This window comes from Mauremys mutica, chromosome 17 (assembly GCF_020497125.1).
Source record: "Mauremys mutica isolate MM-2020 ecotype Southern chromosome 17, ASM2049712v1, whole genome shotgun sequence".
In the NCBI taxonomy this organism is placed as follows: Eukaryota; Metazoa; Chordata; order Testudines; family Geoemydidae; genus Mauremys; species Mauremys mutica.
The window spans coordinates 10179226-10194955 of record NC_059088.1 but is presented as its reverse complement, the minus strand read 5'-3'; the positions used below and the strand labels follow the sequence as shown (position 1 = coordinate 10194955).

Genomic DNA, 15730 nt, shown 5'->3' with positions numbered 1-15730 from the left:
GGCAGCAGGAAGGGGGGAGATCCAGTGGGCAGCACTGGGGGGGGGGAGTGAGAATGAGATCCAGCAAGGAAGCTGAAGGATTTACCTGTTTTCCTTACCTGTGTCTTGGGGGACGCAGCGTCTCAGAGTCAACCCCCGGCCCAGGTCCCCAACGTGATGCCTGCAGCTCACCCAGACTGGCTCAGCCCGGAGCAGGGAGCCGTTCATGTGGGGGTATATCTGGGGGGTGGGGACAATGAGGGGAGATCACAGGATGTGGCCGGGTCCGATCACATCTGCAAAGACTGGAAGGACTCCGGCTCCCACTGCTACCTGCAGATGTGACACGAACCACAAGCTCCCCGCACCTCCGTGCAGAGGCCTAGCCAGGTGTCTGCATTCAACTGTCCACATCCGGGGGCAGGCGGGCGGGGTCACCATCAGAGAGCAGGGGCTGAGAAAGCCACATCCAGCCGTCTCCACCGGGTGAGGTCCCAGGATCAGAGACCCCAGCTGGGACTCTGCCCAAGTCAGTACAAAGTAAAATTTCATACAATGACCCTATATCCTGTCCACTGAAATGTAAGGACAATATTTATATTCCAAACAATTTATTTCATAATCATATGGTAAAATTAAATATCCAGCAATTTGTCACTACTAGGGTGCTGTGACGCTTGTAATTTTATGTCTGATTTTGTAATCAAATAGGTTTGAATTGAGGAGAAACTAGGAGGTACACAAGGCAAATGAGACTCCTGGAAGGGGTACAGAAGTCTGGGAAGGTTGAGAGCCGCTGGTCTGTCGGGTCTTTTCCCACTGAGATGTGACCATCTCTGGGGTGGGGCGTGGGGGCTCTTTATACAGGGCTCTTTATACACTTCAATCCATGGGGACCAGCATGTATGGGCGGGGGGTGGGGGAGGGAAAGATCTGAGGAGGCTGCTTTGGGCAATGGGGTGGGGGACCAGAGAGGGATATGGGGAGGCTGCTATGGGGGGCAGGTAGGGATCTGGGGCAGGATCCTGTAGGCAGTGCTGTGGGGGCAGGGAGGATCCAGCGTAGGGTGTGGGGGGTAGAGACAGATCTGGGGTGGAGGGCATTGTGGATTTCACCCTAATATTGAACCTGGAAGGTTTAATCTCACTTTCTTACCTATGTCCTGGGGGAATCAGACACGGGATCTCAGAATTGATTCCCCCAACACACACATGCCACCTGCAGCTCCCCCCCCCCACCCCAGACTCTGGGGACAGGTAGCTGTCTTTGCGGGGGGTGGGGAGCACTGAATGGGCAGCTCAGTGGGGGTGGGAGATGCTCACAAAGCTGAGTCTGCAAAGCCTTCGAAGCGCCAGCTCTGTGCAAGTTTCAAACAGCTCAGCTCTGAGGCCTCTCGTGACAAAAGTTCTGAGATCCTGTCTGCAGAGACAGTCGCCCACATCTGGGGAAGCCACAGCCTGAGAGCAAGAACTGAGCTTTGGCCACGTCATTGCAAAAATTCAGCCCGTTCACACCTGGAGACACCTCTGTTTGAGCCTCTGAAAATGCTGCTGGATCGGGTGGGAATTTTGGGTGGTCCCTGCCGCCCTCCAGCCTGGTCCTCCTCGACCATCCTGAATAGACCTAGGTGGCAGGTGGATGGTGAATCTCTTGCTTGATGGATGTGAGCCACATGACATTGTGTCTGCTCCACGACTGGCTTGTGGATTGGTTGGATGCTGGAGAAAGGCCAGTTTGTAGCGAAAGGTGAAACCTGCGTGAATTTTGGCCAGGAATATAAGGCTTCATTGAGACACTGGTTTAAAAAGCCACTGTGACCAGGTTCCCGGCCTGCAACCTGGACTGTGAGACCTGTGAGTCCTCTATCCCACCAACCTGGGGTGTCCCTCTCACACTGTGATGCTGTGTCAAGCTACAAACCTCTGGCAGGCCCTGCACTTCCACAGCCATCCCCAGGCAGGGACTCACCCAGCCGAGTTACATGAATGACCTGCCAGCCACTCACAAACCAAGAATAGGGAGGCTCCAGCCAATTCCCCTGCCTACCCAGGCTTGCACCCCAGAAATGAACCATCCTGCCTTGGTCAGAAACCTGGACAGTGTAAGATCATTTCCCAATTGGCACCTCCCCGATGTGGAGAGCACAAACACCAGCCTTTGTAAACCGAGCTGAGATTTCCCAGCACTTCAACCAAACACACAGTTGTAGGTAGAATATAAAACAGGTTTATTAACTGCAGACTGATTTTAAGTGATTAGAAGCAGCCAGCGTAGAGATCACAGCTGGTCATACAAGAAATAAAAGGAAATTTGCAATCTGAGTTCTACAAACTAAACAGGATTTGAATCAAGCTGTGTCTCACCCTGGCAGATGGTACAAGCAGGTGACAGTTCCTCAATACACAGGCTGGAATTGCCTTCCAGCCCGATACCAAAGTTCAAAGTCTTTGTCCTCCAGACATGTTTCCAGGTGTTGCGTGGTGTGGGGTGTGAGGCCAAGTGGTGATGTCACTTCCCCTCTTTTGTTGTTTCTTCCAGCTTGCTGGAAATATATTTTGCTATGATGTGGGTCAAACAGTCTCCATTGTCTATGTGCTCTCTCTGAGAAATCTCCATTTTGTACAGTTCCTGACATAGTAGATTCTTGGAAGGGTGCTGATGAGCCAGTAACTCTGTCTGGCCCCTCCATTGTTGTACCTGAAAGGCTGGTTGTGGGTGTTCCCAACATCACAACTTATTTCAGTAACACACACATAGCAAAACTTCATAGCTCCCCATACAATGACAGCACATAAAATTCAACGGGATATTAATAATCAACAGATCAAGCCTTTTTTAATGATACCTCACAAGGCAGACTTTGTTCATATTGAGGAGACAGGGTGAATATGTGGATTCAAGGGTGCTGTTTTGAGGTACAGAGTGCCACAGCCACACATTTTATTTAAAGTCCCCAATATTTTAAACACATCCTGAACTCCATTGGTCTCCAAACAGAGCTGGATATTTCCGGTTTTCTGAAATTTTTGGTGGAGTTTTATAGTGTCGCCGACTCTTACAATTTGCTTGCCATGCTTGTCCTTTTCCTCCAATCCCCAGATCCTGGAATCAGATGATTAGGCAGGAATTTCAGTTTTCTTTTCTTTTTTTTAAGGTAAGTTTGAAGCCTTTGTGGTTGCAGAGAAAAGCTTGAAATGGCTCCCTGAAAAAAACAAAAGCCAAAAAAGAAGAATCCAAATGTCTGTCTTTTCAAACCCATCTCATGATTTTTTTAGGGGGTGGCCCATGAGGTTTGAAGGTTCAGGATTGGCAATGAAGAGACAGGACTAGATTTTTAAAAATGGCTAAGGGACTTAGGTGCCAAATTCCCATTGAAGTTAGGAGTTAAGCACTTTTTGAAAACCTCACCTGCAGAAGCCTAAGTCAATTCAATTACATCATGTAATGGCAGACAGCTAAAAAGTGACATTTAAGTTCTCATATAAAAATGCTAGAAGTCTAAATAATAAGATGGGTGAACTTGAGTGCGTTGTATTAAATGAGGATATTGATGTAACAGGCATCACAGAAACTTGGTGGAATGAGGATAATCAATGGGACACAGTAATACCAGGGTATAAAATATATTGAAAGGACAGAACAGGTCGTGTTGGTGGGGGAGTGGCACTCTGTGTGAAAGAAAGCATAGAGGCAAATGAAGTAAAAATCTTAAATGAACCAAACTGTGCCATAGAATCTCAATGGATAGCAATCCCATGCTTGAATAATAAGAATATAGCAGTAGGGATATATTACCGACCACCTGAGCAGGAAAGTGATAGCGATTGTGAAATGTTCTGGGAGATTAGAGAGGCTATTAAAATAAAAACAACTCAGTAATAATGGGGGATTTCAACTGTACCCATATTGACTTTAGTACCAGGCAAACTGGTTGAAACAACAATAAAGAAGAAAATTGTCAGACATAAAGATAAACATGCTTTGTTGGGGGTAATCAACGTGGTTTTTGTAGAGGAAAATCATGCCTCACCAATCAACTAGAATTCTTGAAGGGCGTAAAAAAGCATATGGAGAAGGGTGATCCAGTGGATATAGTGTACTTGGACTTTCAGAAGGCCTTTGATAAGGTGCCTCACCAAAGGCTCTTGAGCAAAGTAAACTGTCCTGAGATAAGGAGGAAAGTCCTCCAATGGATCAGTAACTAGTTAGAAGATAGGAAACAACGGGTAGGAATAAATGGTCAGTTTTCATAATGGAGACAGTTAAATATCAGTGTCTCCCTGGGGTGTGTACTGGGACCAGTACTGTTCAACATAAATGATCTGGAAAAGGGGTAAACAGTGAGGTGGCAAAATTTTCAGATGATACAAATCTACTCAAGATAGAGAAGTCCAAAGAGGGCTGTGAGGAGTTACAACGATGTCTCACAAAACTGGGTGACTGGGCAACAAAATGGCAGATGAAAATGCAAAGTAACACACATTGGAAACCATAATCCCAACTATACATATAAAAGGATGTGCTCTAAATTAGCTGCTCCCACTCAAGAAAGAGATCTTGGAGTCACTGTGGATAGTTCTCTGAAAACATCCACTCAATGTTCAGCGGCCGTCAAAAAAGCAAACAATCTGTTGGGAATTATTAAGAAAGGAATAGATCATAATGAGAAAACAATGAGAAAAATAATGACACAAAGACAGAGAAAAGGAAAGACCGTAAAGAACCAACCACTCTAAAATGATCTAAAAATGGACAAAAACAGATCACACGGGCCAGAGAACTTCCCCAAAATAATTCCTAGAGCAGAGCGTTTAGAAAAACATCCCAGTTTGACTTAAAATTCCAGTGATGGAGGATCCACCAGGACCCTTGGGAAATTGCTCCAATGGTCAGTTACTCTGATCATTACAAATTTATACCTCATTTCCAGTCTGAATTTGTCTAGGTTCTACTTCTCTTCAGTGGAGTTCACAGGAGTCCTTGTGGCACCTTAGAGACTAACACATTTATTTGAGCATAAGCTTTCATGAGCTACAGCCCACTTCATCTGATGCATAGAATGGAACATATATTGAGGAGATATATACACACATACAGAGAGCATGAAAAGGTGGGAGTTGTCTTACCAACTCTGAGAGGCCAATTAAGTAAGAGAAAAAAACTTCTGAAGTGATAATCAAGATAGCCCAGTACAGACAGTTTGATAAGAAGTGTGAGAGTACTTACAAGGGGAGATAGATTCAATGTTTGTAATGGCTCAGCCATTCCCAGTCTCTATTCAAGCCTAAATTGATTGTATCTAGTTTGCATATCAATTCCAGCTCAGCAGTTTCTCGTTGGAGTCTGTTTTTGAAGCTTTTTTTGAAGCATTGAATGACCAGAAGGTTAAAGTGTTCTAGACCTTCCTCTGCTAGATTGAAGAGCCATTTATTAAATATTTGTTCCCCACCTAGGTACTTACAGACTGATCAAGTCACACCTTCAGCTTCTCTTTGTTAAGGTAAATAGACAGGGCTCCTTGTGACTGTCACTCTGAGGCAGGTTTTCTATTCGTGTAATCATTCCCATGGCTCTTCTTTGAGTAAGGCAATAAAAAAATTTGCGTGCTAAAAGTGTAATTTGGGGATCAAGAGGAAGTTATGGGTCCAGCGAATAGAATTCTTTCTCCATGCAAATATAGAAAAAAGCATCCATTCCCCTATTCAGCCGGCTCTGACCCTGAATTGTCAGTGGTTTGGGAGATGCGTGCACGTTGCCGGTACCGCTGAAACTCTTCCTCCATGGTGAGGTAGAAGATGGGGTTGAGGCAGCTGCTGAAATATGTCAGGACCCAAGCAAAAGCGCTTCCTATGCTCAGAAGAGTCTGAGGGTACGTAGCTGAGATCTGCAGGAAGGAGAAGACATGATACGGCAGCCAGCAGAGGAAAAAAGTCGGGGTCAAGCCAAGAAGGATCTTGAGTGTTTTGGTGGATTGGATCAGCCTGTTCCTTCTCAGCTTGGCAGCTAGAACGATGTAGAAGGTTGGGCTCAGGATCATGGCTAATGGGATCAGAAACCCGACCAGGAACTGGATTGCAGTAGCGGCCTTCACCCTCCTTTCATCCAGTTGCAAATACATGCTGGTGCTGGCAGTTGAAAGGAGGGATTCCCAGAGATCACCGTACCGCAAGCTTAACCCAACAGACAGGGCCCACATGCCTATAACCATCCTGAAAGCCAGTGGGGGTGTGCGGAGGTTCCCAGACCACTCAGGGCGCGCCACGAGGATGCAGCGATCAACACTGAGGGCCGTGAGGAGGAAGGCGCTGAAGAACATGTGGAAGGAGGTGATGGTGCTGCTCAGCATACTGGCCCAATTTAAGTCCAGGATGAAGAAGGAGGTGAATCTGAGGGGCAGGAAGACGATGAAGGTGAAATCAGCCACGGCCCGGCTCCAGAACCACACAGCATTGGCCGTCCTCTCCACACGGCAGCCAGCGATGAAGAAGACATAGCAGTTCAATGGCACCCCGGTGAGGAAGGCCATGACACACAGCACCAGGAAGAGAACCGGGAACTCCATTCTTGGAAGAGTTGCAGTCACAATATCCCCTCCTTCACGTCCAGGCTCAGCAGGGGCAACACAGACATTATGCTGAGCAAAGGAAGGGAGAGCAATGAAACAGACTCCAGGACAGGACAATGACAGAGTTTGTTTTCTACTAAACCAAATGTTTAAAAAAACCCACCCCTTTGCTTCTTGCTGAAAAGTTGGATTTCTAGGCAAGGGGACGTGGCCAATGGGGGTGTCCAGGATGCAGAGACAGAGATATGAGAAATCCCCCCTGAAGCCTCATCAAAATTCCCAAATAATCTTCTTGCTGTTAGTTTCCCAAAGGAGCTGGTTATTCCCTTCTTGGTTAAAAAATAAATAAATAAATAATGATCTTTCCCCCTCCCTTTATTTTTTAAATAATGGAACTTTTGAAACTGATTCTTCTCCTTCCCCTCCCCCCCCCCCCACCATTTTGTAGTGGAGTTTTTGTGTGGTTTAAGCCATTTTGGGGTGGGGGGGGTGGCATGAGTTACTGGAGCTGGGCTGGTAAAATCCCCACTGAACCCCACCCCAATGGAAACCTCCAGTGACGGAGAGTAACTCCCCAAGAGGAGAAAAGCACGGTGGCAAAACACAATGGGAGAGCAGTAAGAAGTCAAAAGATTGTTGGTTTTTTTAATGGCAAGAGTCTATTTTAGTGGGTAGACAGGGAGTCCGGACTCCTGGGTTCCATCCCAGACTCTGTCACTGAACTGTTTGGAGAGCTTGGACAAGTCATGTCACTGCCCCGTGCCTAAGTTTCCCCTCCAAACCTTTGTCTGTTTAGAGAGTGAGTTTGTTGTGGCCAGGCCTGTTTCTCCCTGTGGGTCTCGGCAGCGTCTGGCACGACGGGGCCCCAGAGCTCAGTCAGGGTCTGTGCAACAGCCAGAACAATAGGGGCACCTGACCTCTGACAAGAGGACCCACAAATAATTTCATCTGGCTCTGTCCAGAGCAGATGAGGGGCGGGGATGGGGGCAGCTGGAAGGGGTGAGATCCAGGGGGCAGTGATGGGAGTGGCAGAATGAGATCCAGTGGGGCAGCTGGAGGGTTTACTTCATTTCCTTACCCGTATCTTGGGGGGACGCAGCGTCTCAGAGTCGACCCCTGTCCCGGGTTCCCCAGTGCGATGCCTGCAGCTCGCCCCCAGAGCAGGAAGCCGTTCATGTGGGGGTATATCTGGAGGGGGGACAATGTGGGGAGATCACAGGACGTGGCTGGGTCCAATCATGTCTGCAAAGCCTGGAAGGTCTTCGTCAACCACTGCTACATGTAGACATCGCACGAACCACAAGCTTCCCCCCCACCCCCCCGCTGGGCCCTAGCCAGGTGTCTGCATTTGGCTGCTGACATCCGGGGGCAGGTGAGCAGGGCCCCCAGCAAAGACCAGGGGCTGAGACAGCCAAATCCAGCTGAATCCACCGGGTGAGGTCCCAGAAGCAGAGACTCCAGCTGGGACTCTGCCGTCAACTCCATCCTGGCTGAGGAAAGCGAACAAAGACCCACTGGGAGTCGGACACATGAGATTCTCAGCCCTGCCTTTACTGCAGGGAACTCATCCCTCGGCCTCAGGCCACATTACAGACCAGCCAAGGCTAAGGAAACCCTCGCTCTGTGCTAGAGACCACAAAAACCACAGCCCAGCCTGCAACCTGCCTTAGGGCTGCAGCCATGCTGGGTTGCATCGACAGGGGAATCTTTGTTATGAGCCGGGAGGTGATTGTCCCTCTGGATCTGGCCCTGGTGTGACCACAGCTGGGAGCCTGTGTCTGCTTCTGGTGCCCACCTTTCAAGAAGGATGTTGAGCAATTGGAGAGGGGTCAGAGAAGATCCATGAGAAGGAATAATGGACTGGGCCCCGGGTTTGGCAGAGAGACACTCCAGGAGCTCAGTCAGTTCAGTTTATCAAAGGACACGTCTACACCGGGAAGGCTGCATCGATGCAGCTGTGCCGCTGTAGCAGCTCAGTGAAGATGCTATCTATGTGGATGGGAGAGCTTCTCTCATCAGCGTAGTTAATCCACCTCCCCGAGAGGCAGTAGCTGTGTTGATGGGAGAAGAGTTGTCTATACCAGGCGTTAGGTCGGTATAACAGCGTCACCCAGGGGGGTGGGTTTTCCGTATCCCTGAGCAACATAGTTGTACTATTATAAGTTGCCTAGTGTAGACCGAGCGAAAGGGAAGGTGATGGGATGACTTGATTACCAGCTGTAAATACCTACAGGGGGAAGAAAAATTTGATAATGGGCTCTTCGATCTAGCACACAAAGGTCTAACATGATCCACTGGCTGGAAGTTGAAGCTAGACAAAGACACAGATTCACAGATGACAAGCCCAGAAGGTGACATTGTGATTGTCATGAGTTCCCCTGGGGTGTCACTTGGAATTGGGGTACCACAGAGCCCGTGTGACCCACCAGCCTGGGTTCCCTTAACACTGTATTGCTGTGCAGCCTTTCAAATCCTTCCCCAGGCTTCAGACTGCACTCATAGGTAGGGACACACCCAGCTGCAGCTACACACACAGATGCTGAGATCAGCTATTCATGGGAAGGCTCAGCTAAGGAATTGCCCAGTATTCAAGTGCCCACCTCCCTTTAGAAGGTAAACCCAAAACTGTACTATCTTGTGTTGCACAGAGAACTAAGTTCATGAGATTCACCCCCTCCCTCAATGTGGAGAGAGATATACACGGCTTTCTGCCCCGAGTTATAATTTCCACACACTTTTTTTTAAAACAAAACAAAACGAGTTTATTGACTGGAAAAGATAGATTATAAGTGATTATAAGTGGTAGCAAACAGATCAAAGCAGATTACCTAAATAAACAAAAACCACAAACTGAACTTAACACACTAGATAGGTAGGATATGGATTACCAAATTCTCACCCTGGGTGATAAAGAGGCTGGCAGATTCTTAAGGCACAAGCTGCCTTGGTTTTCCCAGTTTTTTATACACAGGCTAAAAATCCCTCTAGCCTGGGACCATCACTTCCCACAGTTCAGTCCTTGTTCCTCAGGTGTTTCCAGGTGTGTTGTTGTAGGGTCAGTGAGGTACCCCTTTTATATCTTCTTCCCACTTGCTGCAAAGCTCTTTTGCTGTGACCTGGGTGAAACAGTTCCCATTGTGTCATGCTGTCTCTGAGAGATTTCTATTGCACACAGTTCCTGGGGTAAGCCTTGTGTGCATTTCCTCAGTGAGCCAGTAACATTGTTTGGCCTTTTTACTGTTGCACCTGAAAGGCTGCTTATGGGTGTTTTCAACCTCACAACATGTTTCAGTAACACGTACATAGCCAAACTTCATAACTTCATGTACGACGATAGCTCATACAATATAAGGAGATATTAATGTCTAGCAGATCAAGACTTTTAGAACAATACCTCACACGACATACTTTGTACAAAACATATCCTAATTACACGACAGTGGTGACTATTGGGGTGCCAAGGTGTCACAGTGATCATGTCATTTGACCTCCTCCTCAGTATGGTCCATAGAGCAAGGGTCGGCAACCTTTCAGAAGTGCTGTGCCAAGTCTTCATTTATTCACTCTAATTTAAGGTTTCATGTGCCAGTAATACATTTTAACATTTTTAGAAGGTCACTTTCTCTAAGTCTATAATATATAACTAAACTATTGTTGTATGTAAAGTAAATAAGGTTTTTAAAATGTTTAAGAAGCTTCATTTAAAATTAAATTAAAATGCAGAGCCCCCCAGACCGGTGGCCAGGACCTGGGCAGTGTGAGTGCCCCTAAAAATCAGCTTGCATGCCGCCTTTGGCGCATGTGCCATAGGTTGCGTACCCCTGCCATAGAGTTTCCCCAAGCTAATTGCTAGAGCAGATCTTTTTGGAAAACATCCAGTCTTGCTTTAAAAATAGTCAATGATGGAGAATCCACCCACACCCATTGGTAAATTGTTCTGATGGTTAATTATGCTCACCATTAAAAATTGACTCCTTATTTCCAGTCTGAATTTTTCTAGCTTCAACTTCAGCCATTGGACATGTTAGACCTTCCTGTGCTGGATTAAAGAGCCTGTTGTTGAATATTTGTTCCACATGTAGATGACTGTGATTAAACTTCTCTTTGTAAAACGAAATAGATTGTCTCACGATAAGCCATATTTTCTAGTACTTTAATCATGTTCATGGTTCTTCTCTGAATAAGTCATAAATTTTTAACAGTGAGGGGAACTAATCATTGGAACAACTTCTCAAGGGTCGTTTTAGATTGTCCGTCATTGGCAATTTTAAAATCAGGGTGGGATTTTTTTCCTCAAAGATCTGCTGTTGTTCAATGAGGAATTAATTCAGAGACATTCTCAGGCCTGAGCTATACAGGTCAGACTACATGATCACAATGGTCCCGTCTGACCTGAGAAGCTATGAATATATGAACATGAAAAAGATCCTGACTCAATAAAGTCAATGGGCATTCTGCTGTCGGCATTAATGGGGCTGGCTTTCATCTTTTGGTTTTGACTGATGTTTCAATGTTGCATTCAAGAGATGTTAGAAAAAAATATCAAAGATGACTGCTGGAAAGTTGCAGTATAACATGAATTTATTTATGATAATCCAGAACCCACACAAGACCGCCAAATAACAGAGAGACAAAACAGGCTGCACCCTTAGGCCAAGAGACACCAGTCACCTCACCATAGCTGGCTTTCTGCAGACTGACTTTGATTGTGCGTGCTCCACTACTGAGCTTGCCCGCTGAACCAGGAAACCTCTCAGGATTTAAAGTGACAGCTTGTCGGTTTTCAGTACAACATGGAAGACAGGGAGAGTTGAGTGCTGGCTGAAAATGACAATGAAGATGCTACCAAACAAAGTGGAAGACCCACCATGAAAGAGAAAACACCAAAAATGCAGAAGCAGAGAGATGCAATTTTTTAACAATAATTTCTTTTGAACATCTTCAGAAAATGCTGCTGAAACAAACTAATTAATTTCACCCAAAAAAGGAAATCAATTTCTGAAAATAGGGTGTTCTGACAAAAAAAAATAGGCCTGTAAAAACTGATTGTCACAAGTAACCAGTGATATGACCCCAAGGAATTAGAATCACTACTCTCCTCTAGGAAAGTGGCCCCCTATCTATTTGCCCCCAACTCAGCCAGCTCTGATCCCACATTAACTGGGATTTGAGAGATCCGCCTCCGTCTCCGGCAGCCAACAAAATGCTGTCGTGTGATGAGGTAGAAGAAGGGGTAGAAGCAGCTGTTGAAACAGAGCAGGCCATGAGCAAAGACAGCCCCAGTCTCCAGGGATTCTGTTGTCTTTGGAGATGATGCTTTGGGTGAGGTCTGCAGGAAGGCAATGACGTGATACGGGGACCAGCAGAGGAAGAAAATGATGAGCAAGATGAGGAGGGTCCGGAGGGGCTTCTTGGACCAAGCCACCCGTTTCTGGCCACTCAGGGTGACCAAGCAGATGCTGATCAAGGCTAGTGGGACCAGAAACCCAACCAGGAACCGGGTAGCGACGTTGGCTGCTTCTCCACTCTCTCTCAATAAGAGGCTCTGATCGGAGCAGAGGTCATGGTAGCGCCAGCTGACTATAACAGCCAGAATCCAGATGCCCAGTCCGATCAGGGAGGCCAGATGGAATGTGCGGTGGTTCTGGGCCCACACAGGCCAAACTGTGTTGACACAGTGGTCAGCGCTGATGGCTGTGAGTTGGAAGCTGCTAGAGAACATGCTGAGGGAGGTGATAATGTTGGTTATCTTGCACAGGACACTTCTCAAATACCAGTGGACGCCCAGGGCCACCTGAGCCATCATGAGAGGCAGGAAGATGGTGAAGATAAATCCAGCAATGGCCATGTTCTGGTGCCACATGGCATCAACTATTTTCTTCTTCCGGCAGCTGGTGATGAAGATGATTAATCCATTCCCCATCCCACCGAGAATGAAGGCCAGAGCGCAGAGCACCATGAAAACTAGGTGCATCATCTCCAAAGGAGCTATGGCATGAAGATGGGCAGCTTCCTTGTGGGCCATCATCTGGGGATAAGTGGAGGCGGTGCAGTTCTGGGACAGAGGAAACAAAGAAGGAACAAATGTGAAGTCTTAGTAACAAAGAGGGAGACAGAACAGAAGTGGATCATGAAGATGGATGGAGACTTCAGCAGAGCTGTGGCACTGATCTATGCTCCACGGGTCAGAGGCAGTCTAAGCACAGCAGCTCTGGCAGTGCAGAAGGAAAAAGAAAGCAAATGAGACTGGTAGAAAAGCAAGAGAAAGTGGGGAGGGGGAGAAACCAAAATGATTTTTTTTCCACTGTCTCTTTTCTACTTTTCATCTTTTCCAATGGCCACAAAGAATCCTGAGGCTGAAAGTCGAAAGCCAAAGTTATCTGGGGCTTTAAAACAGAAACAAAATGAAAATAGCAGTTTGAAAGAAAGAGAAAATGGTTCGTTGCGGCTAGAAATTTTCAATCAACATTTTCAGTTACAAAAATAATGCTGTTGAAATGGAATATTTTTTTTTCAAAATCCCCAAAATCCAAACTAGAAAGCAAGATTAGTTCCGCTTTCAAGAAACTAAAATGAAACAAAAACTGCGATTTGAGACAAAATGAAAAAAATTCATTTCCCTTTGAATTTCATCCTTGAAAAATGTCGTTGGAATTGAATGGCTTTTGTGAAACACTTTGAGTTTGACAAAATTGTATTTTCCAATGGAAAAAAAATTGTGGTAAAAAACTGTCAATACAAAAGCATCCCAGCACATGGCTACTGAACAATTGCTGACTTTCTCATTTCGCCTGTATGAAATTTCAGTTTGTACTGACTTCGCTAGTGCTTTTTATGTAGCTGGTTGTAAAACTCGGCAAATTCTAGATAAATTGATGCACCCTCCTAGAAGACCTCTGCCTACCCCCAGGGGCACATGAACCCCTGGATTAGATTATCTCAGTGGTCCCTTTTGGGTTTAGGATCAATGACTCTGTTATGGGGCTTTAAACAGAGAAGCAGCCTCTTTTGTCTCAATGGGCAGGCAAATTGTGATAAATGAAGTGGGGGCTCCCTTTGATGGACACCCAGCCAGCCAGTTAGCTGTAAAATCCCTCTTGGTAGCTGTTCTTTACTTGCTTTACCTGGAAAGGATTAAAAAGTCCCCCAGGTTAAAAAAAAAGAAAGTGGGCACCTGATAAAAATAGCCAATGGGAAGGTAGAACTTTTTAACCCTTTACAGGTAAAGGAAGTAGAGAAGAGCTACCAAGAGGGATTTTACAGCTAACTGGCTAGCTGGGTGTCCATCAAAAGGAGCTACCCCCCACCTTTTATTTATCACACAAGCTTTGTAAGACTCTTGCCTGTTGCAGAGCAGTTGCATAAAAGGAGGCGTAATGGAGCTGGACAAAATATTTTTTCAGTGGGAAACTGGGTTTCGAGGAAAGGAAAATTGTCATGGGAGGTGTCAGAAAGCGTGAAAAAAGAATGATTTTTTTTTAGTGGGGAAACTGATAATCAACAAATTTCATCCAAAAATAGTTTGGCTTTTTTGCAGTTTTCAGCCAACTTTTTGTGTTTAGTTTGTTTTTTGTAGTTCTTGGCCTAAATATTTTAGCCAGAAATGTTCAGTTTGCCGTCCACCTCCCTTCCCCACACACACACACATACAGTTCAGCTTTCAATTGCTACTCTCTCTCTCTTTCCAACCAAAGATCTTTTTTTTTCCTGCAGAAAAGATTGATGAAAGCAATTCCCCCCTCCCCCTTTTCATTGAAATTTTCCCTAGAGAAAACGCCCATTTCCCGATAAGCTCTGTTAATGAATACTTCAGCTGTCTTTCCACATCAGGTCTTATGAGAGGAATTTGGGGCAGATGAAGCATCCATGAGATGAGTCGGAAACAAAGAACAGCATCTTTTAGCAGCTAGATTCCAGCAGCGAGAGAGAGAGAGACCCAGACCGAACAGAGCTGCTCCATGGGCACAGGGTACTGGTAACTTTGGCTAATCCCTCTCTAGAAAAGCATTGCATTTGTGAATTAAGGACTTGTCTGTTCATGCTGTAAATCAACAAACTGCACTAAGGAAATGTCTAGATTTTGCATCGCTGGTGCTGTATCCTCCTGGGAAACCAACTTAGTTCACACCAAAGCTGCCTTTGCTTAACAAAGGGATACAAGATAACGTCTCCTGTGCCAGGTAGAACATACCCATCCCGGCTCACCCATACCACTCCACACCATCGATTGCTAATCCATGCTGACAGAGAGAGGGAGACGGAGCATGGAGTGTCTGCAACGACTACGAACTCCACCAATCCTGAAAAGAAATTAACTCACCTGCCTCAGCTCAAAATTGGCTTCTGCTCCACAAAGGGTGCCATTGACAAAAGGATGAGAGAGGAAGAGATCATAACCACAGCAGCAAGGCAGTGGAAAGTGGAATAGGAAGGGTCTTCGGAGATCACTAACTCTGCACAGTCTGGGATTAAATTAACTGAACCTCACACATCAAAATTGGCATCTTTTTGGTCAAGGGACAGCAATTCAAATCTCCGAGGCAGGGAATGAGAAAGAGAAGGAAATGCCCCCACTTGATGCAGAAAGCCAGAGGGAGACTGAGCCAGGAGTGGCTGGGAAGAAATTAATCAACCACTTTTTCAAAGACTGAGAGGTTCCCAAAGACAACCAAGGATTGAAGGAGGGAAAGGGATGCGGGGTGGAGGGGCTGATCCAGATGACGGAAGGGAGGGGTATCCTTCAAAATGGGGAGGGGAAGAGAAAGAGCTGGTAAGGAGGATCATTTTCTTACCTGTGCCTCAGGTGGCCACGGCATCACAGAGTCAATCCTGGGTGCTCAACGTGGCTCAGAGAGATGGTCTCTTTCTGGGGGCAGGAAGCTGTTCTGATGTGGGTTTTGCTGGCTGGGGGGGAAGGTACAGATGGGGGTTGGGTCCAACAGCCTCTACAAAGCCTCAGAGTCTTCAGGCATTTGCTGATGTGATCTGAAGGTCATGTGATTCCCTCCCCCACACTCCCCCGGCTCAGCGCCTCTTGCTGTGCAGAATCAGCATCATGGTTCTAAGAGATGAAGGCTGTGGGGCTGTTCTGTGGGGCCCTACTGGGACAAAGCCGCGTCCTGACATGGCCCCGGCCCTTCTCACCAAGGGAAGCAGAGATGGAGGTCATATTGTTTAAGTATCATG

General features: G+C 46.4%; 2 protein-coding genes across 2 annotated transcripts; both read right to left on the bottom strand.

Annotated features, from left to right (window-relative positions):
• Positions 1–5677: 5677 nt before the first annotated feature.
• LOC123351934 (chemokine-like receptor 1) lies at positions 5678–6541 on the bottom strand. Its single transcript, XM_044991628.1, has one exon. The coding sequence runs from the start codon at positions 6539–6541 to the stop codon at positions 5678–5680; it is 864 nt and encodes a 287-aa protein (XP_044847563.1).
• A 5119-nt stretch (positions 6542–11660) lies between these two features.
• Positions 11661–15455, bottom strand: LOC123351933 (chemokine-like receptor 1). The gene is made up of 2 exons (XM_044991627.1): positions 15337–15455; positions 11661–12599 (listed from the first exon to the last, which is right to left on the bottom strand). Exons 1-2 carry the CDS (start codon positions 15358–15360, stop codon positions 11661–11663), a joined length of 963 nt encoding a protein of 320 aa, XP_044847562.1. The 5' UTR covers positions 15361–15455.
• Between the last annotated feature and the right edge of the window lie 275 nt (positions 15456–15730).

Excerpts from the sequence above, each read along its gene's own strand:
- LOC123351934 (XM_044991628.1), bottom strand. The coding sequence starts at position 6,541 with ATGGAGTTCCCGGTTCTCTTCCTGGTGCTGTGTGTCATGGCCTTCCTC.
- LOC123351933 (XM_044991627.1), bottom strand. The coding sequence starts at position 15,360 with ATGCCGTGGCCACCTGAGGCACAG. Across the intron at positions 12,600-15,336 it reads CGTGGCCACCTGAGGCACAG|AACTGCACCGCCTCCACTTA; the intron begins GTAAGAAAATGA and ends CCTCTGTCCCAG.